This window comes from Pelecanus crispus, chromosome 1 (genome assembly GCF_030463565.1).
Source record: "Pelecanus crispus isolate bPelCri1 chromosome 1, bPelCri1.pri, whole genome shotgun sequence".
Lineage (NCBI taxonomy): Eukaryota > Metazoa > Chordata > Aves > Pelecaniformes > Pelecanidae > Pelecanus > Pelecanus crispus.
The window spans coordinates 33,973,327-33,998,747 of record NC_134643.1 but is presented as its reverse complement, the minus strand read 5'-3'; the positions used below and the strand labels follow the sequence as shown (position 1 = coordinate 33,998,747).

General features: G+C 36.6%; 1 protein-coding gene across 2 annotated transcripts in view; it reads left to right on the top strand.

The window, feature by feature from the left end:
• Positions 1-23,500, top strand: part of GXYLT1 (glucoside xylosyltransferase 1) — a 32,512-nt gene extending 9,012 nt beyond the window's left edge. The window contains exons 3-9 of one of the 2 annotated variants that reach the window (XM_075711263.1): positions 1,099-1,118; positions 10,753-10,927; positions 11,917-12,042; positions 12,908-13,159; positions 21,163-21,286; positions 21,600-21,772; positions 23,326-23,500. In XM_075711263.1, the coding sequence (XP_075567378.1) occupies positions 1,099-1,118; positions 10,753-10,927; positions 11,917-12,042; positions 12,908-13,159; positions 21,163-21,286; positions 21,600-21,772; positions 23,326-23,487 (1,032 nt within the window). In that variant the 3' untranslated portion in view covers positions 23,488-23,500. The remainder of the gene's footprint in view (positions 1-1,098; positions 1,119-10,752; positions 10,928-11,916; positions 12,043-12,907; positions 13,160-21,162; positions 21,287-21,599; positions 21,773-23,325) is intronic. The other variant, XM_075711253.1, reaches the window with a different exon arrangement.
• The last annotated feature ends 1,921 nt before the right edge of the window (positions 23,501-25,421 follow it).

Here is a 25,421-nt window from a genome sequence, read left to right as displayed (position 1 = left end):
ATTTTTGGCTATTTAGCAAGGTGACAAAGCAAAATATTTTGATTGCTTCACATGCATTTCACCAGCTGATATTATGGTTGGCTTTAGCTGGGCTTTCTTCTATTATGTTTTTAAAATTGTAGATGCAAGTGTTATGACAAAGAGTAGATTTTTTCAGTTATGTTGCTTCATTAAATAGAGACTTGCTAACATTGGTAAAAAGTCTATCTGAATATAGTTGGAAAAGTTACTGATGAATTAATTATTTTGGGTAAATAAAACTTGCTGCGCAGTAACTGCACATGATGTAACTTGCAAAAAAACCTGGCAGATGTGCTTAGTAGTTAAGTTTGGAGTTTTTTTATTCAAGTAACACGTTTTATACAATTTGGGGAGCGTACTGCATCCAAAAGCACCGAAACAACCATTTTAGAATGTACTTTAAGACACATTATATTGAAGTATGGACTGTGTCCTTAAAGTTGCATCTTTAACAGTAAGTTTTAAGTGTTTTGATGTGGTTGTTCAGATGCTTTAGGCTGTCAGATTATGGAGGTATCTTGAAAAGAAATGGAAGAAGCCTTAAGCTACTTGACAGATATGTTCTTTAACCTGCATAATTCTCTTCAGTATATAACTAAAGTTGTAAGTCAATTTTTCTTATATTTAAAATTTTATTGATCATCCTTTAATATGGCTGTGCCTTCCTCTTAGTCTGAAGCTTGAATATGTCTAGGGAAATAAAGGAAAAAAAGTTTAGTTTCACAAGACTTAATGTATTTTTGAAAATTATGATTGTGGGAAAGACTTTAGATCTGTCTGCTCTACCTATCTGCTTGTGTGCTGTCAGTGCCTTTTAAGCTCATCAGTTGCCAAGAAGTTACTTAAAGCCATGTCTTTGATATTTTTTTTTTTATCTGTTAGTGAGCTGCATCTGTAATTTGGGAGTGCTGAGTCTTTCTCTCTGCCCTTGGTAGCCAGTGTGTCAGTCCACAGGGATTCATCTGACTTCCCTTTGGCAGATTTAGCTGTCTGAATGGGCTCAATTCACTTTTCTTCCCCACCCCTCCCCACCCCACCGAAGGTTAGCTTTTGGGAGTTTAGCTTTATGAAGTTTAGCACAGGGGGGTGAACCAAATGTCAGTGCTTTTGTGGTGGAGGGTGTAGGGGCTTAGTGGAGGGATAGGATGCGATTGTAAGCTTCATTCATCCATGGACATCTGAGCCAGTCTAACAGTTGTGTAGTGCTGAGAGAGGATAGGGTGGTGTTGTCTTCTGACCGCATCGACTGTGATGATGGCCATGAACTCTCCACAATACAATGTAATGCACTAAAATAGGAGAAAACTTCCTTTCTGGATTTTCTGCCAGGCTTAAGGCAAGTGGGGCCTTGAAACCAGAAGCAGAGAAACCCTATGCAGTTCCTTTGCACATACCTTAAGCTGTAACTTGTATTATTCTATAAGAATGCCGTATGTAGCTGTGAAGACAAGTATGGATAAGTATGTATTGATTATGACACTACCGGTGTGAGTGCAGTTCCTTTCATGGTGAAACAGTTGTCATGGTGAACCCCTAATATTTGCAAAATTTTGTGTTTATACATTTTGAAACTGAAAGAAGAGAAGCTGCTTAAATATGTAAAGGGATGTGGTGTTCAGATAAATAATTTCAGATTGAGTTTGATTATTTTGTCAATATATTAATCATTAATTATTATATATTTTTATATATTATATATAATTAATATATATAAATATATTAATCCCCGTATGTTGTGCTAACTCTGGTGCTTGTTGAATTCCTCAGTGAGATGCTCTAACTTCAGAGGGGGCCCCCTTGCCTTCACCAAACTTTATGTCTTGCTCTCTTTACCAAGTTCAGTTGGTTTCAGAGAGGTGCAGTGAGTTTGTGTAAGAGAAGAGGTGGGGAAGATGGCAGAGAGGAGGAGAAAGTGCTCCCTCTTTGGATAGCAGCAAGTAATTACAGTGGCTCAGGATCTGAACCTGTTGCCTAAACCCCGTTTCCTTGTATGTGCTGGAATAACACAGAAGATAGTTGCAGTTCGGTTTCAGCTTTGGATATGAGTTATAATTTTGTTTAACTCTCAAACAAAATATGTGCATTGTACTAGGTGCACTGAGAAGCTAAAAAGTTTAGACCTTTGATATCATGCTTCGAGCGTGATACTTGGTAGTTGTTTTCAAGTTTGCAGTCGGATTTTTGGAGGAAGAGGAATGAACTTAATTCCATGCAAGCTTATTAACCACAGCAAATGAAGTCTAGCATTCTTGTTTTCTGAGATTTGTATGTGTAGGGCCACTTCAAGACTCTCCATGAAGATAAAGTCTTTTGAAGGCTTTTTCTGTAAAGAGGCAACATTGTGGTTCTAAATTGGGTATCTTTTGAAATACAAAGGGTAAGAGTTCTACCATAGTATCTTATTCCAAATAATTTGATCCTGGGTTGACTAAGCCTTTGTGTTCTTGTTAAGTGCAGTTGTTGTAGTGAGGTGCAGAATAAAGCTGGACTCTGAAGAGACTGGGATAGGGAGAGGGATATGAGAAAAACCTGAGTTCCCTGATTGAAATCTTAGGATAGCTAACTCCACTGCCTATAGACATGCCAACAAAATAATGGGAATTCCAATGAGTTTGCTTTTAACAGAAATGGCAGAGTCTGGTCATTGAACTGCACTAACACTTATCTTGAATCTTCTATTTGGCCTGGTTTAATCCATGAAAAGAGAACAATATTTATCCAGATCATAAATCAGTTTGTGAATGGAGAGTCTGGTGTTCTATTCTCGCTGTTTCAATAAACTAACCAAATGAGTTTGTTCAGAGGAATAGATCATATAGCCAGAATTTCTTTGCCAATAGTAGATTCATACATTTTATCTCAATGTTAGCATGTCTCCTTTCCCTTTGCCAGTGAGGTTTTTCAAACAATGGAAGGTAGTCCTTCAGGTTTTGGATTTTTAAGTCTTTTCTTTGAAAAAACTTAGCTTGTTTTCTCGCTAACTTGAAATTCCAGTTGGCTTTTTTTTCCCCTGGATATCAGAACCACAGGGATTTGTTTATTCATGAGAGAAAGAACTTGGCATAGACATTTTTGAAATGCAGCTTGCTACATCATTTCTTCTGAGTAGCTGTAAGCGTATAAAGCGTGAAGTGACAACTAATGTTTTGTAGATTTGTAAGACTCAAGTTAGTACAACAGTAGTGTTGGAGACCTATAGAGGAATCTGGAAATTTTTTGAGAGGGGTGTATATATAGACTTCAGTATGACTTGTGCTATAGCTAATTCAACATAATTTGAAATCAGTGGGCTCTGAGCAGTTGCTGATTCTAATAATGGATAATAAGGATCTTGTCTCTTTAAGTTAATCAGTGTAAGATCTATTGTCTATGCTGTATGTGGGAAGGATTAAAGATAACAGGAAGCTCAGTTTTCACATGATCTAGGTAACGCGTATCTCTTCTAGTACACCTTTCAAGGTGCTCAGTGTCGTCTAGCTGGTATGTCTGCTCATTTCCTACTGAGACTGATTAAGAAGAAATTCTTAGGGGTCATGACTGGCTATCTGACCTGCCTGATTTCATTTGTTGGATGTTGCTTCTAAGTGGGTTTTAACTTGCATTGCCTATTAACAAAAAGTAGTTTCACTATTTTTTTGAGTATATTGAAGTCCTGGTAGTGTGGATGTATTGAGATGAATTGCAACAGTCCTGAAAAACAGGACTTCTCTAAACTAGCTAACTTATCGGAGGATGGGGCTTTAGGCTTTTTATAGCCAATTTTTAAATGACTGATATATTGTCACTTCAAACCTAATCTACTACTTGAGTTTGTAATTGAATAGATGACATTTGGACATCATATGCACTGGTACCATTAGCATACTTTTGCAAAATAAGCTCTGATTATGACCTATTTTTAATTCAGCTGAGTAGCAGAAAGTTAAGAAGCCAAGCAAAAATTAGAATTTTCATCACTTTCAAATCCAGATAATTTCTGTAGTTACCTTGATCCTACTTCTAAGAGTGTGGGAATGATTTAACAGTTGCATTTTAATCAGTGTAGGCTTTGTTGCCCTCTCACTCTGCCTATTTGCTTTTCTTTTTCTGCTGACTAAAGACTGCTGGGTTAGGCTCCTAAATGATCGATTGATTTAGATCAAACACAAGGCATTAAAAGAAAAAAGGATGCCATAAGTAAGCCATCTGTATTGTATTTACATATGTACCATTTGTTTTTCTGAGGCACATCGTGGTGCCAGGTTTGAAATAATACAGGTTGATTACATGAAAATATTTTCCCTGCATATTATAACAAATATAATCTGCATTTTCCATGCTAATTGTCAAAAAGCTTGTATGGGTAAAATATTTGTACTGATAATGTGGTTAGCTTTCTATACTGAAGAAGAAAACACATTTGCAGTAGGCTTCTGTTTGTTCTTTTTGTAAGTGTAAACAACTTTAACACAGTTGAGCCTGGCAACCTAGTCCATTTAGTTATAATATCAAGGAAAGTTAGTTTAATGATGATGTGGAAGGACTGAGAGACTTTATTAAGCAACCTTGTTTAGGAAGCTGAATATTGCATGCCTTGTGTGTTACCATATGGAGAAAAGATCAAAGAAAAGCAAGGCTGTAGCTCTATCAGAACCAGTGTAGGAAAACTTGTTTTGATGTAGAATAATTTTTAAAATGTTTTTTGTAACCTACAAAATAATTCTTACATCCTTGTGTTATCATTATGTAATATGGTGGCGGTTTTCTGAGAAAATGACAAATATTTTTACATTGTTTAAAACTCATGCAATTATATTAAAAATGGTAACTGCTCAATGGGCCAGAGTAAAATTTGAAAGGACAATTGAGGTCAATTTGTTGCTTCAGTTATTCACACCACTCTATGCTCTCAGTACCTGGATGCCAGTTTTTCCTTCCTTGGCTTCCCCGGCTGTGTTAAGGAAATAGGAGAGGACAGCTTGGTTGCCAGTGAAGTTGGGCAGGGAGCTTCCTGTTGATCCCTAGGCATGTTCTTAGTACATACGCGGATGGGGAAAAAGGGGCTCTAGTGCACAAAGTTTGTAACACAGAATTAAGGCTGACTGTGGTTCCTTCGTGGCATTCCATAATAACAGTGCAACTATACTTGAATGTGGCTTAAAAAAACAGGGAGAAAAATAAAACTGCCCTTGGCCACACTGACAACTCTTTCAACGGTACCCAGGTCACACTAGGTGCTGTAACACTGCGGCTGCTCTGGAAGGTTTGGAGCTCGGAAGGCGGCAGCGTGTGCGTGCAGCAGCAGCAGGTGTTGTACTGTGACCTCAGCAGAGCAGGCTACGACTGGGACGGGCTTAATGATCACAAATCAGATGGAGTTGTATACAGGATTCCTTATGTCTGTCTCGGAGTTCCTGAGGGTTTGGTACCCTCTCACCTGTGCTCCTAATGTGTTACGTAAGAATAACTATAGGCGAACCCTACCTTAAACATATGCCGGAGATCCCCCGCTGCAGTACCTTGTGCCAGGTCTAAAGAGCAGAGCTAAGGTTTTTGTGGAGCCAATGATTATTTTAGCGATGGTATCATTTGGGTTTTGGGTTTTTTCGAGGAAGATCAGCTGGGATGCAGTGAAGGTTCTAGAAGAGTACAGCCTGTCAAAACATACCTCTGTAGCTTACTGCCAAATTATTACTTCATAATTTTAATTAACCTAGAAATGCTAATTTAATATACAGTGTGTCACAGTATACATCTTTAAGCATAAGGTGGTGTCTTGACAGACAGGCTCTAGAAAATCTTGTTGTAGCAGATTCATTGAGCATATCCAGCTATGTTCCTCTGTCAGAAGTTATTAAACCCACAGCAGAATTAATCAGTACAGCATGGAGGTCTACACTTCAACACAGAAGTGCTTCAGGGCAAGGCTTGTACCTGGCCTTATGCTGCTGATGAGCAGCGTGTTTTAAAGTATATGTTTTTGCTCTCATAGTGTCAAAGTGGATTGTTTTAAATGTGTTTTCTAAACTCATGGGAGTATGTGTGGTATGCTCTCTCAAGTGTTTAGTTTAATTTATTTTTAGTGTGCCTACCACTCATGTAATTAGTGTCCTCAGACAAATGAAGTTCTCTTATTTGTCCCTAAAGACTTCAATCCTGTCATGGCTTCCCGCTCAGTATCTTCTGTTGGATTACAGGTGCATTCTTTGCTCTTCCATTTTAATTACCTGAGTTTTGGGTTTTTTTTTTTTCTTCCCGCAGGAGCTAGGACTCCCACATTATTGGAGATTTTTTTTTCTTTAGAAATTAGGGTTGTCAAGTTTTCCTTGTTAGTCTATGCAAAAGACTTACTAAAAGTATATATAGTTTGTATTTCACTCTATTGTTGCTCTTTCCAGCTTCTCTACTAACTTCTCCCACACCAAAACATCAGGCTACTAGTAATTAGACATGTGCATATAAAAATCTGCATTTGTATTTTCATGTTTTCCATGTTGCCTCTGAACATTTTTTTTGAAAGTATCTTCTCACTTTTGAAAGTGCCTTAACACTTTCAGAACCTGGATTTGAGGTTCAGTAAGGGTATTGTTCTGATACAGGAGCTTGCTCAGGTTCAGACAAGTTACAGTTCTTCTGAAATGCATTTTATTTTGCTCGTGGTCAACTCAGATACTGAACTGCTAAAAAAAAAAACCTGCAGTGGAGAGCAGTGGAGGGAAGATGGGCAAAAGGGTAACAGGGGCTGGAAAATTCAGGAAGCAGAAGTAGAGAAGAGAGCAGTTGAGGGCAGGTAATATTGAAAGGAATTAGGGGAAGGACCAAAATCATGTAGCCATAATATTGAAGAAGAGCGAGACAAGTCATGGCACAGATAACATGCCCCACCCACAGAGCCAGTTAGAAGGTGAGACTGCAGAGCGCAAGCTGATAAGCTCTGCTGGACAACTTAAACTTTATGCTGCTTCTAGTGGGAGAAGGAGGAAAAAGTGATGAAAGATGCTGGCAGCAGAGGGTTAGCACAAAGGTAAGTAGTTAGTGTCCCTGGATGAAGATGAGGCAATGATTTCCCTCTGGGAGTATATGTAGGGAGAGAAGCAGCACTGAGGCCTGATTATTAAAAATGAGGCTGTGACTCATAACTTTGCCTGCCATAATATGTCTCTGAGACCTAATATGTCTCATCCCCTTCTTAGTGGATAGTCCCCAGAGGGAATGGCAGCCTGTTCTTTCCAATGGCTTCTTGCTCCATCTGCTTCAAGGATAAAGCTTTGTATTGTGGACTTATGGATCTGAGTCCAGCTGTTTCCTATACTGTGCAAGCTGAAATTCAGTTGTTATTAGTTTTTTCTAAATATTTTTTTTGCCTTTTCAAAAAAATCATTTTTAAGCACAGATTTAAAAAATTGAACTCATGAAATCAGAAACTCATAGAACAGAGATTGTGTGAAGAAAGTGACTGTAAAAGCATTATAACATGATCAGTCTGTTTTCTGTTGTGTGTCTTGAAATGTTCCTTTATTCGCAGATGTCACTAGATGTAGAAACAATGAAATACAGTCTTTAAATCTCAATGTGTTTTAGAGTTGCTTTGGCATAATTTTTGTCATACCTTATTCATGGAAAGCCATGTGTTACATGTGGTTCAGGAACTTGGCTTTCAGCTATGCAGTTGATGTAGGTTGTGCCCTTATTTATCACATGACCTTGCAATATCACTGTAGGCTCTCATGACTTCAGGGCTTAATTATTGTAATTCCCTTTTCAGTGGATTAGTGATGAGGCTAATCTGCTGCTTGCAGCTTGTTCAGACTGCAGCAGTGTACTTATTTGTGGGTTTCAGCTACCCTCATCACATTCAGCTTGCTTTGTGTGTTTTACATTAGCTACTTACTACATGGTGTAATGTTTAAATTAGCTTTATTATAAAGGTCTGAATGGGCATGCCTCGGTTACATTTAAAGATTCTATTTTATAATTTTTTTTTCCTGTTAACCTGAACTAATTTTTCAGGTTTTGCTGCAAGATTTCTAAAAGGTTTCAGTCTGTGGATTAAATCATCTGAATGTAGTCATCTGCATATAGGTGTCTGTGCCAAATAGGTCTTAAACAGTCATTAAAATTGAAAGAGTGTAGGGAATGATCCAGGTGACTAGCCATTAAGTTGCTGAGAAGCAAATGGCTGGTGTCAGTTGAGAAGCACTTGGGTACCCTGGACGTCTCCTTAGAACTACTAGATACAACGTGATCTTTGAGACACCCAATCCTTTTGGACTGGCACCTGCAGGTCAGGTGGGATATTCCAGAGCTTATTAAATGGCATTATATCTATGTTACAAAATTGAAACAAGCCCGAGTTATTTACTTTGAAATAAGATTAATTGCTGTCTATGCTCCATATCCTGCTCACTAGATCTCTGTTGGCTTTAATGAGACTTTGGACAGAATCTCGTGTGTCAGCATCTTCATTTAGGTGTCTGTCATGGTTTAGCCCCAGCCAGCAACTAAGCACCATGCAGCTGCTTTTTCACTCCCCCTACCCCGATGGGTTGGGGGAGAGAATCGGAGGAGTAAGAGTGAGGAAAAACTCCTGGGTTGAGATAAGAACAGTTTAATAATTGAAATAAGGTAAAATAGTAATGATAATAATAACAGTATTATAATAATAATAATATACAAAGCAAGGGATGCACAATGCAGTTGCTCACCACCCGCTGACCGATACCCAGACTGCTCCCGAGCAGCGATCGCTGCTCCGTGGCCAACTGCCCCCAGTTTCTATACTGAGCATGATGTCACATGGTATGGAATAGCCCTTTGGTCAGTTTGGATCAACTCTTCTGGCTGTGCCCCCTCCCAGTTTCTTGTGCCCCTGGCAGAGCATGGGAAGCCGAAAAGTCCTTGACCAGCATAAGCAGTACTTAGCAACAACTAAAAACATCAGCGTGTTATCAACATTCTTCTCATCCTAAATCCAAAACATGGCACTATGCCTGCTACTAGGAAGAAAATTAACTCTATCCCAGCCGAAACCAGGACAGTGTCCTATTTTGGATCTGAATCCTACCTATGAGGCCTCCCATCCATGTGATTTTTAATAATGCCTGAAACCTTGACTTAAGACTGACTGCATGTTCTAATTAAAATTTTATTTACCTTACATTCCTGGGATGCTGGAGTTTTTTAGTTCCGGGACATTAAACTCTTCCAAAACTCAGAATGTTTTTTAAATGCAGCCATTATTTATGGCATTAAACTTCAGCAGTTTTACAGTGATATCTTTGCTTGTATTTTGCCTTGTGGAACTCAAAACAATGCGTGTTGCTCTCCCATGCCTTAAAGAAAAAAAGGCATATTTGCATAGTGTCTTTTGTCAATTTAAAGGAAAAGTTGTATGCATCTAAATGTTTTAGTTACAGAAATTGGGTGGAGATTATGTGCTAAGAATCACATCTGTTAATTTCTGTTTTGAAGTGTCTTTCTCTTTGGCAAGTTTCTAAGAATGGGTGGTATGTTTGCCAAACATTCCTCTACTGTTACTAGTTTGGGAAAGTCTTTTCTAACTTCAGAATTTTTTTTTGTCTGCATAACTTGGAATTAAACTTGTAATTTAAACCATCAGATACTCTTAATTCTATTAGCTTCCCTCCTCCCATAGTCCGTGTGAATAGCTCAAGCACAGAATATTGTTTTGAAGATTGGCTTTGAGTTGACATATGTTTAAAACCTTTGAAAGCTTTTTTGACTAATTAAATACATGAAATCCAGGAGCATGTGGCTTTAGGTTTAGTATGCCCACTGTGTTTGCCACCAAGGTAATGGTATTTACCTGATGATAATTTTAGCCTATTGTATTAAAATAATAACTTTTAAGTGTACCCTGTATAATACATACCAGGCACTTCTCACCATAGCTGTTGGACAGCTGTCTTCACAAAGAAAGGACTTCCCAGTCCCCACACCTTGCGGTGGTTTAGCCCCAAGGACACGGGCAGTACATGTGGTCACTGTACCTGAGGGATTTTCCTGGACCACTGGGAGCACCAGGACATCCCACAGGGCCATTTGTTAGTTCCCCCCCTTCCAACCCAAGTCATACTCCTGCAGGATGGAAGGAGAGGAGAAAGCTTTTTGCATTTTGCCAGTGCTTAGGAGAAGCCATGAAGCATGGGTTTGACAAAAGGACTTACTGGAGCAGAAAATGGACAAAACACCTAGATTAGTAAAAAATGTTCTTAACAGAATTTCTTAAAAGTAGGGGTTATCTCACTTCTGTTGTTGAGTTTAACTCTGCTATATTTATCATGTTTATCTATCTGTACTGAGTCCAGTGAAAGAGGAGAAAATGAACTCATGCATAGACTTAATGTGCTGTCGGCCTTTCACATTTCGATGTAACTTCATGTGATCTTTCTTTCAACATAGCTATTCTGATGGAATTCTTTGCTAGTAATGGATAGTAAGATTACTAAGAAAATAAATGTTTGTTTGTTTAGTTTCTGTATAGCTTTTTCATACCTTTTTTTCCCTCGTAGGCTGGGATGGTGGGAGTGAATATAAGGATAGTTCAGGTTAAACGTAAGCCTACATATGAGGTGTAATGCTGGAGTTTGTATGTTCTGTTTGAGTTACCCTTTGCTGGTTTAAATATGATAAAGGATATTTTTGTGAAATTACATGCTGCAGTAAATAGTAGAGCTTTTCTTTAAGCCTGTGTGAGAAATAATGTCAAATAAAACAATATTTTTGTATCAGATACGATTATATGGAAACACATCCTTCTGAGAAAATGCATCTAGCAGTGGTTGCCTGTGGTGAAAGACTGGAGGAGACTGTTACTATGTTGAGATCAGCCATTATTTTCAGCATCAAACCCCTCCAGTTTCACATTTTTGCTGAGGACCAATTGCATGAGAGTTTCAAAGACATAGTAAGTACCCAAATAACTTATTTAATCAATTTGTAGTACAATTTGAGTATTGTATAGCAAATTCTCTGCTTCTTGGGTAGTAGTTGTTGGATATACTGGCAGAAATGCAGGGGTCTAAAAATAAGGTAATATGCAAGTCTTTTGTAATGTTGGATGGGGATTTTTGAATTTTTTTTTCCCATGGAAAAATGCCAGTTGCTGATACCAGGGCTTTTCATAGAGACAGACCAAAACTTCCTGATTTGTCACCTTGAATCTGTTAAATACAAACCTGATGTTCTGAACGCAAACCAGTTACCTTGTGTGAGCTTATTTAAAGTTGGTTTTACAAGAGAAAATAGAGATCTATCCTTTTTTGTCCCTGTGCTTACAGTATGAGTCAGCCTTATGTTGTCTAAACAAAGTGAAACATTAGTCTTTGAAAATGGTAGATATGGTTATGTCTAATTTTAGTAAATTCCAGTAAATAAATATAACATTACGACTGGAGTAGCAGTATTAGAAGCTGACTAGTATATAGCTGTGGAGCGTTTTACTATTTTTGTGCTTAAAATGTCATACTAACTATGGTGTTAGTGTGTTATAGATACTAATATATATACACTAATGTCATGTGAACAGTAACTGTGGCAAAAATTGGGTAAGGTTATTTTAAATTGAGAAAGACTTCATTGGTATTTCTCCTGTGGAAACTAGTTAAGAGGGGAAAAAGTTCTATTTCATCTATTTACTTTTTGTGAATACTAATTCATTTTACTTGCTCTTACTTTTGTATATGATCTGATATGATGTGTTTTCTTCGCAGTGGCCTGCAGGTGCCACTTTTTGTTCAAGTATTTTGAATAGTTGACAGATTCTTGTAGTTCAAGAAGCATTTATGTTATGGAAGAGAGGTGTTGCAGTTGTGTTCAGTTATCAGTTTGATTGATTTCATTTTTTGTAATAGAATTTAACTGAATAAATCTTTGTGATCTCTTCTTTTCACATAGCTTGATGGCTTCCCCTATGAAGGAAAAGTTAATTACACATTATATCCAATAACATTTCCAACTGAGAGTGCAGCAGAATGGAAGAAATTGTTTAAACCATGTGCTTCACAAAGGCTGTTCTTGCCAGTAAGTTGTTCTGTAATAGGACAATATAGAAGTGTGTTTATGAAGCATCAACCTGTCCTTGCTAATCTAATTTCTGCTTAGTTTTAAATTAAGAACTAATATTACTCCTAAAAGTTACTTTTCTGACATCCTTAAAAAACCTCTGAATTTAACCACCTTCTGTGGCACTAATAGACTATGGAATAAAAGTCCTTTTCTCACTTGGTGCATTATGGCACAGTATCCTCAGTGAGAGCTACAGGTCATGTCATCCTCTCAGAGATAAGAAGGATTTATCACACCTCATCTCCTCATTTAGTTGGAAAGTTTCCTGCATGCATGGGTCTGAGAAGTGTTAGAGAAAATGAAAGAAGAAATGGGCTGTTGTTACCAGAGTGTTTTGTGCAGCCATTTCTTTGCTCATCTAAGACACTTCAGAATTCATACTTCAGGCCAGGTGAATTACAGCTGTGGCAGCTACCTCCCAAATACTGTCTCTTTTGGGGCTCCCTTACACCTCTCCGTGGTTTAATTAGATGCATAGGAAAGCAAGGGAACAGGAGGAAGGTAGGAGCTCCTGTTATGGTGGTGTTTCACCTGGCCTGCAACCTACTCCTGAGGAGCCCCGGGATATAAAATGTAGACTGAGTGCCTTTGCATTACTATTCTATATAAAACCTCTGTTTCACTGTACAAAAATTCTCCAAAATGAGAGAAGAGAGAATGATGACAAATTTATGGACTGCAAACTGTCAGTCTAAAGTGAATTTATTTGTGTATGACAAAAGTGTATTAAACTTTATTGTGTAATGGCAGCAGCTTCTGTTTTATGAAGAGAAGCTCAATAGAACTTAAAAGTCTGGTTTTCAATTTCTTTCCCTCACAGTTAATCCTCAAAAATGTGGATTCACTACTGTATGTTGATACTGACATCCTGTTTTTGAGACCTGTTGATGATATTTGGTCTTTTCTGGGAAAGTTCAACTCCACACAAATTGCTGCAATGGCACCGGAACATGAAGAGCCTCGTATCGGGTGGTATAATCGCTTTGCTAGACATCCCTATTATGGAGTAACTGGAATAAATTCTGGAGTCATGTTAATGAATATGACACGTATCAGAAGAAAGTATTTCAAGGTATGTGTGTTGCCTTTATTGCATTTTCTGTGGTTTTACATCTTTTAATTCTAATCCTGTTTCAAATTAATGTGGGACAGTATTTTTCAAAATATTTTTCTTGTAATTGGAATAATGCTCTAAAAATATGCTGTTTAAAATGGTATCTAACTTGTGGGTTTTAAATGTAATTCACTGTAAGACTTGGAATTCCTGAATTTCAAGTGTGCTTGATTGTTTTAATTTTTCTTAGTTCCGAGAGATCCTGTGATTTTATACAGTCTGCTGTAAATTACATTTGTCAGTAGATATTCTGAGTTCTCTACAGTGAACAAAAAATACCAGAAAACAGTTAATGTATACTGTAAACTAACTTTAAAAATGTGTGTAGTAGTATGACCAGGAGGTGGTGCTAAAACATTTAGTAAGTTATTGTAACTACAGTTTCCAAATTTTGATCTTTTACATTGTAACCCAGTGATTATCACCTTAAGTATCTTTTTTTTTTTTTACTTTGAAGTCATAGTTTTTGTAGAGAAATAAGTTCCTCATGAAGGTACTTACTAAAGCAGTGCCTGCAGCAGCAGAAATGGTCATTGCTTCACAGATGGGAAGTTTTTTCTTATGTACTTGAAACACAAGTACAAAAGCAGTGCTATGTGATTATGCTGGGGAAAAAGTACTTCTCTGTTTAAGAGAAGTTTGATGAGGGAAAAATAATCATGCAGTCAAAAACTATTGGAAGGTGCACCCATGAGTGGGGCAATATAAACTTGCAGTAGACGTTACTTTTTCTCCCCCATTGCCAATTTAAGAAAGAGTTAGCTTTCATCTTAACATTCTTGCTGTGTATTTTTGTTATGGAAATACAGAGAATTTAAGAAAAATGGAGAATGGATTATCTCGGTTGTAGTTAAAGTAGAAAGTTATAGTAGCTATAATATATAGCTGTACTTTCCCCAAGAAGAAAACTTCTCTTTATAGATCATCAGTGGAATCTTGCATTATCTACTTTGCTATTTGTTTGTTTTTCTGATTATAGCATCTGGAGAAATGAAAATATTGAAAAGTATAACAAGAAAAATATGGGACTGAAAACTGTGTGTATCTTAACCTCTGACAAAGCATTTCTGTGTAGTGAATTATTTTTAGTGTGGTAAACTCTGAGATAAGGTTGGTCTTTTATTCATACTGTGCCAGAATTCTGGTTGGGTTCCTCAGTACAACATAAGTTATCAATTCATTGGAAATTTCATGCATTTTTACTAAAATTGGAGTTAAAATTTTCAAAAGTACACAGATTATATAGGATACTAAAATTGTCTGTCAAATTAACTGCAGTTTTCTAGAGGACAATATAATGTCCTTTCTCCTTAACACCCAGAACTGGTGGTTTCTTAAAATTTAAGTCTATATATACATACAGATTTAAGTAGGTGAAATCATTCATGAATATTTTGAAATGCAGAATAGAATATTGCCACTTTCCCTTGGTACTGGAGGGCTGGAGTATTTTCCAGGTCCTGAAAATATCTGCTATATATTCCTCTTTTTGCCATGTTGTATATTTATTATGCAATGAAACATGTTGGACTACTAAACCAAAACCAGCCTTAGAGGAAGTGATTTTTTTTTTTTTTAATAATTGCTCTTTATTATCGGGGTGAATATCTGTGATGTGTAAGACCTCACCTGTAAGGCAAGGCACAAATCCATACACTTTTCTCATGATCCTGCTGGCAAACTTCAGTATACCTAACATGATATACAGTTTCTGGCTAAGTGGGCCACTGAACTTCTTTCTGTAGTGAGGAAGATTGTGTGTCATAACTGATATGGGGAATCAGAACAAAAAAAAGTCTTGAATTGTCCTGAAAACATTAATCTTAATGCTCTTTCTCAAATTGTTCAGTACGTACTGTACTAAGCAAGTCTGCTTGATGAGTTGCAGGCTTGCCATTCATACAATTAAGGGAAAGGAACTGAGTGAGATTGGAGTGAGCCTACCCAGTGCTGTGCAAGTATACTAAATATTCAGAATTATGAACGGGCACTTAAGAAGGCGAGGCAGAAACAGAGCAAAGCTTCCCTCCCAAGAGCAAAGCTTCCCTCCCAAGAGCAAAGCTTCCCTCCCAAGAGCAAAGCACATGATTCAAAGCCCTTTTTGATGGCTTTAGTTAACAAAAATGAAGAAAAAAAAAAAAGCAATTAACCCATTCCCCTGCTCCACTTCAGTTGTTTTAAATGTTAGAAATACAGCATTTTCTGCCCTTAATCATTAGTCGTCATTCTTTGGCATCCTTCCCAGTGCCTTACTGTCACTTCAAACTTAGACTTACCCTTCCGTGTCTGATGCATATATACTTCTGGCCCTTGCTTTCGCATGCCTTCTGAACTTCATGCTTGTCCAGAAATGCCTGTGTGCACCCTGTGGCTATTCCTCAACATTTGAGACTAGTGGTACACATAAAGAAATACTCTTTCACTCTTGCTTGATAGTGAGAAGTAAAGAAGAAATAAAAAAGGTGGTATGTTCTGTATATCTGGGGTTTTGGGGGGGTTTTTGGGTTTGGGGGGGTTTTTTTTGTGTCTGTGCAGCTTTTAACATGGTTGCTGAGAACTTATTTCTTGCATAAATATCATCTTTTTTTCTTCCATTCCTACACCTTTTTTTCCCCCTGCTTTCGTCATCCTGTACATCTTTCCTGGAGTCTTGAGTCTGATTATCTTGAGCAAGAAACAGATAAAATGTTTGGATGCATGGTGTTTTAACATATATGGATTTTCTGGTTCAGCTGAAGCATTTTGAAATGCCCTCTTTGGATATCCTTCTTAATTTAAAACCTTGCCCCAGTATCTTTCAGGTCCTTGTATAACAAATGCTGAGCATCCAGGTGTTTTGCTGCTTTCTTTGTGTGTTTCTGGCAAGTGTAATGTTTGTTATTTGTTCAAGCTTTGAATTTGTAGAAATAGATACTTTCTCCAGTGTGACTGGCTTGCTAACACTCTGTGTTAGACCTTATTGCTGGTGACCAACATACTTATCAGTGGAGGCTTTTTGGTATTGGAAGGCTCAGAATTGTTTCTGATGGAAGACTACCTCATGATTTCTAACTTGTGCTGCTGACTTAGTCCTTCCACTTATTGGACACACTGGAGAAGTGTCCCACAGTATCAGGCTTGTGGACAGGCTCAGCCCAGTCAGAACAGTTTGAGGATGTCTAATCAGAGAGCTACTAGGTTACCTGAAACTTAGAAATACTAGTGCTTGATCATTCTCCTCTCATATCGTAGCTAGATAGTGCAGCCCAGGTAATGACTAAGCAGGAAATGAGTTTCTATTACACAATATTGATTATTGAGATCTTGGCTTAGAGAGCACTCAGCAGGGGAACCGTTTAGTTTATGCACCCCTAGTACCTAAAGTGTGGTCCCACAAGCTTGCGGAGCATCACAGAGCACTAAGATGCACAAGCTCTGTTACTGAAACTCTGCTGTTTGTGGAGACTTGTGGAGATGTTGTTTTCATCTTCAGGTTCCTTGAATGGATGATTGGTCAGTATGAAAAATGGTAAGCCTCACAGCAAAACTTTGAAAAGGATTTAGTGTAGTTGAGACTGTACATGGTAGGCCTGAGAGTCTATGGCTTGCCTTGTTACTGATGGCAAAGGAGCTACTAGTCTCAAGCCTTTGGAAGAGAGGTAAACCAAATTCAGGGGTAGAGACTATCCTAATACCCCTTGCCAGCAGCACTGCAGATGCTTTTGGACCTTACAGGTACTGTCCCATGTTGTGTCCCATTAACTATTCCAGTCGGATGCAGTAGAAGGATAAAATGCTTTATTGTCTTACAGGAAGGTCCGAATTTGTTTATATTCATTCAGGAGACTTGATGAATTAACCAAGGAGTATATAAGTTCTGGGAATTTTTGTATCTTTAAAAAGCTGCCTGTAGACCTTGTTGTATGACTGTGTAGCGGCTAGAGCACTTGTCTAAACAGTGGAAGTTTTGGATCAGGATATTCCTCCAATATGATGGATTTAAAACTGTGTGTTCTTTGTCTATTGTAGTTTCTTCAGCCCGAAAGTACAGGCTGAGCTACTTGAGGCCTTTAGCCATCTTTCTTCTGTTGTCACATTGATTTCTAAGAGTGAGGAGGAACCGCAAGATGAATAAATAAAAAGGAGAACTGGAGACTTTAGCCAATGCTTATAGTGCTCACCTGGGTAGCAGAAAACCTGTAGTTCCATGTATTGCTCCAGGATTAAGTTGTCTTTTATCCATTTATTTATTCAAGCCTCAATCTTCTCAGGACTGTCAGGTATATTCATTTCAGAAAAGCATCCTAGCTACTTGGCTATCTATGGTGCCTAATGGAAGTTGTCGCTCCTGGTCCTGTCTGTCTTGTCTTATGTGTTTTGAGACTCTGTGTATACATACAGTACAAATATATGCACTGTATATAAACATATGTACGCACATGTGTATACATATATACAGATATATATGCATGCACATACATGTTATTGAATAAAGTGTGGTCATTAAACAGTGCATAACTGGTCATAAGACTAGAATCGGTAATGAAGTTTCTGATGGATAGTGCCTGCCTTTTTGTCTTTGCTAAGCAACAATTAGAAAATGGGAATGTAAAACATGCAAGAGTATTTAGAGATGGAAGAAGTAATAGTAGGTGACTTTGTTTTTATATTCGTATACATATAGATACAGATACTTCGAAACTCAAAGAGATGTGGCAAATACTGCAGATACTGTGTTTCAACAAAAAGTCCTAGACCAGTGAGGCTTTGTGAATAGAGAACAATGAACTGATTCTAGTTCTTTGCCTGAGACGTGGGCAGTCATGGAAAGGAATGAGCTCTTAGAAAATCAAACAAGCCCTAAACAAAATAACTCCAGATAGTGTGTGCAAAGGAGAGAGGTTCATGGGTATGCTTTAGACAAAAAAAATCAAAGTTCAGAGAGTTTCTGTGACCTAAGCCATTATACACTTTTCTTTTTACCATTCAGTATTGCTTAAGGCTATAGTCCCAAGAAATACGGTGAGCCTGTGCAAAAGCTAATTGCTTCTAAAAGGAGGGTTCCCATCTCTTACCATCTGCTTTTCTCTGCTTTTCTTACTCACTTTGTCCTAGCCTCTGCTGTTTTTTGGTCCCTTCTATATTCAATTAAATTTGGTAACAGTAGAAAAAAAGAAATCCTCCTGCTGGGTTAGTGAAGTAAATCAGCTCACAAAAACATCTAGTAAGTGTTAGCACTACACTGTTAATGCAAGAGCAGGATAGTCATGTAACCAGGAGGAAGAGGACTTGCTCTCATTTGGCATTACGGAAATTTAAATTGGTCAACTGTGGGACACAGCTGCAGTTTCTTTAGATATTGCTGCATGATTTGAGTATTTTTCCTCAGCTTTATATTTTCCTACTAGAATTGGGAGAGGTTGCTACAGGCTAAATGTGACAGCTCTTGTAAGTCTGACTTTAGCCTTGGACAGGCAGAAGTCTTCTGGGACAGAAACCAGTAATGACCAAACTAATTAAAGCACAGCATCTAAACGGAAAGAAAAATATTTAGGAGAATATCTAAATGTCTTTATGTACATTTTGTTCTACTCCAAAAAAAACCTGGAATTTTGAGGGTTCATAAGAGCCTGTCTGTATCAGCTTGATGGCATCACAGAAATGCCCACTACCGTTGTGTTTTTTTTTTTTTCTTAAACCTCTTTAACCTTCTTTGCAACTTGTTGAATATTGGAGAGGGGGTTTATATTCTCGAAATCCTTAAGTTATCATAGGGTTATTTTTCTCATATTTACTTGAATAACTTTTCAAAAGCAATTCTGTCATCAATTTTGATTGAACTTGAGCATTCTACTTCTGTTGCTGTTTGACCTTACTACAAGTTACAGTAGAATTTTAAAGGAGGTTGTATAACTTTCAAATAGTTTCTCTTGCTCTGTGATTCCTACACTGGTTTCATTATACATCAGTGTTAATAAATTAATATATAACTTATCTATTCATGCAAAGGTTATTGAAATATTAGAATTTCCAATTTGTAAATCTTGATAGCGCTATTTGTCGAGTAGTATTGCTTCTAGACATCTGGCAATGTGATGTATGCTGTTACCTGCTTTGCATCTCCTTGGGACATACTCTGGATTTCACTGCTATTAAAATTATACAAGTTAAATGAAAATTATATGAAATAATGACTTGAACAGCTCAAAGTGATATTTCTATGGGTTGCTCTAAAACTTTATTTACTATTGTATATTCTCTTAGTATGATTATCCTGGTATCAGTGAGCTAATTTATTTCTGTTTTTAATTCTTAGCACTGAGTCTAAATTTAAACCTTAGGTCAATATTCTATGGATGGCAAAGTTCAGGTGAGGGAGTAATCTTTACCCACTGTGATTCAGTCCAATTGATTTGCTTTTTGGAAGGTTTTAGTTTGGTGTTAAGCCTGTGTTTTGTCTGTTTAATCACATTGCACTGAGCCTAATGATAATTCTTGCTAGAGAAGAATTCTCCTGTGCATTTCTTATGCCTGCTCTCATCAAATACTTGCAAGCAATCATAGTCATAAATTTTTTAGGACAGAAGGGACTGTAACATTCCATTTGGCTTCTTACATAATATAAGCTATAGATCTTTTTTGTATTAATTCCTGTCTGAAATCTGATGGTATTTCTTTTTTTAGTCTTCAATTCTGAAAGCCTTTCATATTTGATGGCTGAAATGATTTGAGGAAAGACTAAAACCAAACTGCTAGTTTTTGCACTTTCTAGTTTGTCAGTGGAAAGCTTGGAGAAGAAAGTCTTTGATACTGTAATTCTAAAACTGAATATTTTGCTCCTGGTAATCTTTTCTGTTTCTTTATGTGGTGTTTCTGTATACAGATCCCAAACCATACTGGAGTTCTAATTAAAAGGTTTTGGGTTTTTTTTTTTCAGCAACTTAGTTAAAAATAATCAGGGTTGGTACAATCCTGTACTCGTTCAGGAATTTTCTCTCTTTGGGGCTTACTGTTATTCCATCGTCACTCTCCCAACCAAAGTAGAAGGTACAGAGTGAGCAGCCTTGTTCCTTTTCTGTTCTAGTTGAGCTTAAACGTGGTGTAAAGATAAGAAATTAGCTTTAGAATATGTAACCTGTTACACTGCAGATGGTAACCCCTTTGGTAAAGTGAAGTTCAGCGTAGGCCATCTTCCTCCAAGTAGCACCTCCTCAGCCAAACCCTTAGAAGAACTCGTTCTCCTTTTCCTTTGAAGTGATTTTGCTAAATCAAGAATTTGGGAATTAAGTAACAGCTGTTAGCTTAGAGTCTTACTGCCTTTTGCTAGTGAAAAATTGTGCCTTTGCTGTGGAAGTTCAAGTTCAGTAACAAAAAATTAGTTCAACTCAGTGAAAATTCTTTTGAAAACCTTTGAAGGATGTCTGTGTTTTGGTACACTACTTTGTAGCAAATATTTTTTAGCTGTATGTGTTTGGAACTATTTAATAATTAATTTTATATTGATCTGGTTTGAATTTTTGAAGTTAACTTTAAAACCTGTGTATATTATTGCTCTGTGATAAAGACGGAGAAATTGCGTGAAGTGTGGATATTTAAATAGTGTCCATCTACTTGCACGCATCACTTACATGCAGTTTTTGTGTCAGATCATGCTGCTGTACAAAAACCCCTTGCTATTTCTTAGAACTCTTGGTTTAACATGTTTGAAGGAAATCTTGAAGACAAAAATTTAACGTGACAGTTAAATAGAATTAGGAGATGCATATAACTTTCCTTAGAAGATAACTGAGAAACAAAGCATATTGGAAATGTCCATAACTATTTTCCTTAGATGTGCTCATTTGTTTAAAACGAAGAAATTGTCTATACATTTGAAATCTGTAGCTTTGAAAAGCAAATTACTGTGATTCTGTAGGGCATTTCCTTCTTTATAGGTATAATTGTCCTGAATGTGTGTTGTTTTGCTTTGTTTTGTTTAATAGAATGATATGACCCCAGTCCGGTTACAGTGGGGAGAAATTCTTATGCCACTGCTGAAGAAGTACAAGTTGAATATAACATGGGGTGATCAGGATCTATTGAACATCATGTTTTTTCACAATCCAGGTAAATCCACATTGATTCTAAGTCTAACGTGACAAAGTTGATCTTTTCTATGATGTTCAAATATCCAGGAAAATACTCTTTTAGCAGACTTTTCAGTGAAAGTATTCAAGGCACTTTCCACTTCTTTTGTTTTCTGGAAGTGTTTACTTTGAGAGACAGCACTGGAGCTTGCTAGAGGGTAATTAGCTGTTAGACTTCAAAACAACTGTACAGAAATTTATGAAGCAGCCTTAAGAAAAAAAAAGAGAAGATTAATGTATTTCCTGAAAGAATTTTGATACCTAATCCAGAGTTCTCTTTTTTTTCTGCACAGAAAGTCTTTATGTCTTTCCTTGCCAATGGAATTATCGGCCTGACCACTGCATCTATGGAAGCAATTGTAAGGAAGCTGAAGAAGAAGGTATATTTATTCTTCATGGAAACAGAGGTGTTTACCATGATGATAAGCAACCGACTTTTAGGGCTGTTTATGAAGCAATAAAAAATGTAAGTGTTTTCAGCATTGCACTTGTGCAAAGTTGTTTGTGGGTTGGGTTTTTTTTAATGTATCTTTATCTACAGTGCTGCATGTATTTTGTAGGTTTTCTTGATACTTACCTTGATTGCAACAAAGTAATTTTTTTCTCTTCTAAGTGATGTTAAGTGTTTCACCAATTTTTGTGTTTACTGCTTGGATAGGATTCCAGTGTATTCCTGCTGGGATGAGCATCTTTTGAAACATGGTATAGATTGTGTCTAGGTTAGGATACTAAAACATTGCCTGTAGTTGTCAATGTCTGTTTAAAAGGCTTTATTCCCATTCCTTTAATAAATACATCTAGTAAGCTCTTTGTATGAGCATTTGGAGATCACCAGAAGCTTCATTTTTTCTAGAGATTTTAAAGTGCTGCTTCTTCCCAAAGTTTGTGTGTATTTACTGCAGCATTCTAACATTTAATTGTAGCTAGATTTGGATTGTAGAAAATACTTTTTTTTTTAATACCGTGTTTTGACCTTTTCTAGAAATTCAGTGTACTAATATGTTGCTGTTCCTTTAAATACTAAGCACAGTGACTTTTCATTCTGCAAATAAGTCATCTAATAAACTATTTATCACTACATCAGTATAGTCACTGAAGAGCTGTAAAATTTAGCACTGATGCACATTTTAATGTAGCAGGCTATTGTGTGTGTATAACCTTCAAAAATCAATAGTATATTTTAATGGTGCTTTATTACATGTTGTCATATGGATATAAAAATGAAGAAAAGTACTTTTGGGGGTCTGAGAATACATTGCAGGGAAAGCGAATGTGTTTCCATAAAAATAAGATTTCTTTGTTTCCTTTGAGCATTGTCAAAAACAGAATTAAAAATTATTTCTTTTTATTTATGATCCCATTTGGTTTGTGAATATGTCAGAGAAAGTATGTAAAACACTGATTCAGTGGTAATAAGATGAACAAAATTATGTTACTTTGAAATGCTGTTTTAGCTTATCATTTGTTTATAAAAAATATTGCACTGTTGAATTAATGACTTCTTTATTTCATGTCCGTGTTAAACATAGTATGTGCTTGACCATCATTCAGTTTAATGAAACTTCAGTAGTACCACTTTTCATACTGTTGTTTCATTATAATTTGATGAGAATTGTATTACTTAAGTTATATGTCATTCAAGAAAGTTATTGTTCAACAAACAAATAACCAGAAATCATTTTAGATCTGTAAATTTTTAATTTAATAAGGTAATTTAAAATTTCTTCCTTGCCTGTCTAGATATGTTCATCTACTTAAGTTTTTTTTTTCCTAAAAAAAAAAAAAAAAAAAAAATCTCGCTTGTTAGGCTTATTGAAAGCATTAGAGAATATCTCTGTAATTTAGAGGTGATTTTCAAATATTGCATTCCGAAGCTCTCTGAGTTCTTGAAAACATTTAATAAACCTGTAGAAAGCAAATACGATGTTCAAAGGCATTTTTGCAAAACTCTTTAATAACTCTGAATAATGACATGCTCCCGTATTGACCTTAAATCTTCTTTTCTTAACCTCTTTACAGTATTCATTTGGAGATGATCTGGTTCATTCCCTGTTGCAGCCCCTAGAACTGGAATTACGGAAAACCATGCATACATACTGTGGAAAAGTATACAAAGTGTTCATAAAGCAGCTAACAGAAAGCATAAGAGACTTGTATGCCAGAAAATCAAAGGGAAGCTGATTTTTACTCCAAGCTGTTAAATCAAGAGACTGAATTAACATGCTGGTCAAAAGGTGCAAAAATTCTAATATGGCTTGAATCGGCTCTTAATGTGCCCAGATAAAAGTTTACTAGCATATATAAAAATGAAGAAAATATTCATGTAATGAAGAACAGGAACTTTCTTCTGCAAAGGTGACTAAAAAGTCTCTTTTGAATTTTAATCACTGCTAATGTTTCTCTTGGATCTGATGATTTGGGTGTTACTGGCTTCTATGGTCAGTGGTTTTAGTCTGCATAATTCAGTTACCTAATGATCAAATGAACAAGGAAGAAATGAAGATGGCTCTATTTGGGAGTGTACCTCATTGTCTAAAGTTCTGCTAAACTGTGAATGTAGCAATAACTGAGTCAGCAGCACTAACCTCACTTTAAAGGTGTGAGCCTTTATGTAAACAAAGTTGTTTACAAGTGCAGAAAATACTCTGTTTTCAAAGAAATGTGATATAATCATTGACAATCTGTATGTGCCTTTATATGTTCATCTCTTACATGTTGAAGTACTGTTTTGACAATCTTGTTTCACTTATCTTAGATGTAAACTGCACACTATAAATACATTTTTCTGACAAATTAATACCTAGTATGTGATACTAGTTTTCTCTGTCAGTAGATACAGAGACTTTTTAATATACAGCATTTGTTTCAACATTGTTGAGCCATCATGGCCAAAAGATAGAGCAGAGTTGAGGGGTTTTTTAGCAAAAATTCAGTTTGAAGTTATCTGTCTTGCAATACTTTTTAAAAATTACATGGTTTTGCAGCTTTATTAGGGCATTTTGGAAGTAGGAAAAACAAAAAACAGTGGAAAGCTGTTGCTGTTGTATTTCCTTACTAAGAATTATTACTTGATGATTATTATAGAGTATTTAGTACCTGAAAGTGAAGAGCTGTAATAAGACTTCTGATGCTTCATCAGACTGTATATTAGATGGGTTTCTTAGAGAATATATCCTGTTATCATATTTTTTTAATAACATGGCTTTAAAATAGCTTTGCAGCACACCCTCAACTACATGAATGCATTACTATCAATAGGGTGATAGTGATTTACAACAGGTAAGGATTAGGCTTTCTTTAGTTAGTGAAAAAAAAAAAGGTTCTCTTTCTGTAATACAAACTTTTTTCAGAGAAAAACATGAAGAAAAAGGCTGAGTTCTAGTGTTACAGTAAAATATTATTTAAACTTGCATGGTATGAAATGTATTTGTAAAGTATATTTGAACTTGGATGACCTAACTGAGATGAAGTCTTCATAAAGTGAGTTTTTGGATTCCAGAATCATTCCTTTCTGTTGGACATGGAGGATCCACTCACTGACTTGCACCTTCATCCCAACCCCCTTTTAGAAGCTTAATTTTTGTGGCTGTTTCTTTGTCAAAGGCAGGCTGGCTCTGACTCCTAGATCCACATGAGCTGGGTGAATGCTTTAGCAGTACAAAAACATGCTCCGTTGTAAGCAGAGTTTATATTCTGCTCCTAATCTCCCTGCTGGCTCAGGGCATAAATTTCTGGGATGGAAACTAGGAAGCAGTCTGCCTCGCACATAGTTACGGTCTCTTTTCCTTGCTATGTAACCTTTTGAAGTCTGAAAATCTAGAAATCTGTGAAGGTGAATACTGTTATTGACTGATTTTACAATATGCAATGCATTATTTTTTTACATAAATACTGATTTTTATATCAATTTGTCTTCAGCTTTTTTATTACTTGTACTGTGTGTTTGTTTTTAAAAGTTCTTTCGGCCTGTGCTTTTTTTGTGTTTGTCTTTGCAGAAACTTTGTTTTATATTGACTTTTAGTATGTTGTGTGCATGTGAAGATACTGCTTAAAACCCAATGAGCCATTTTAGAAAAACAGTGGAATGTGAACATTAGCCACAACCTTTCCACTTA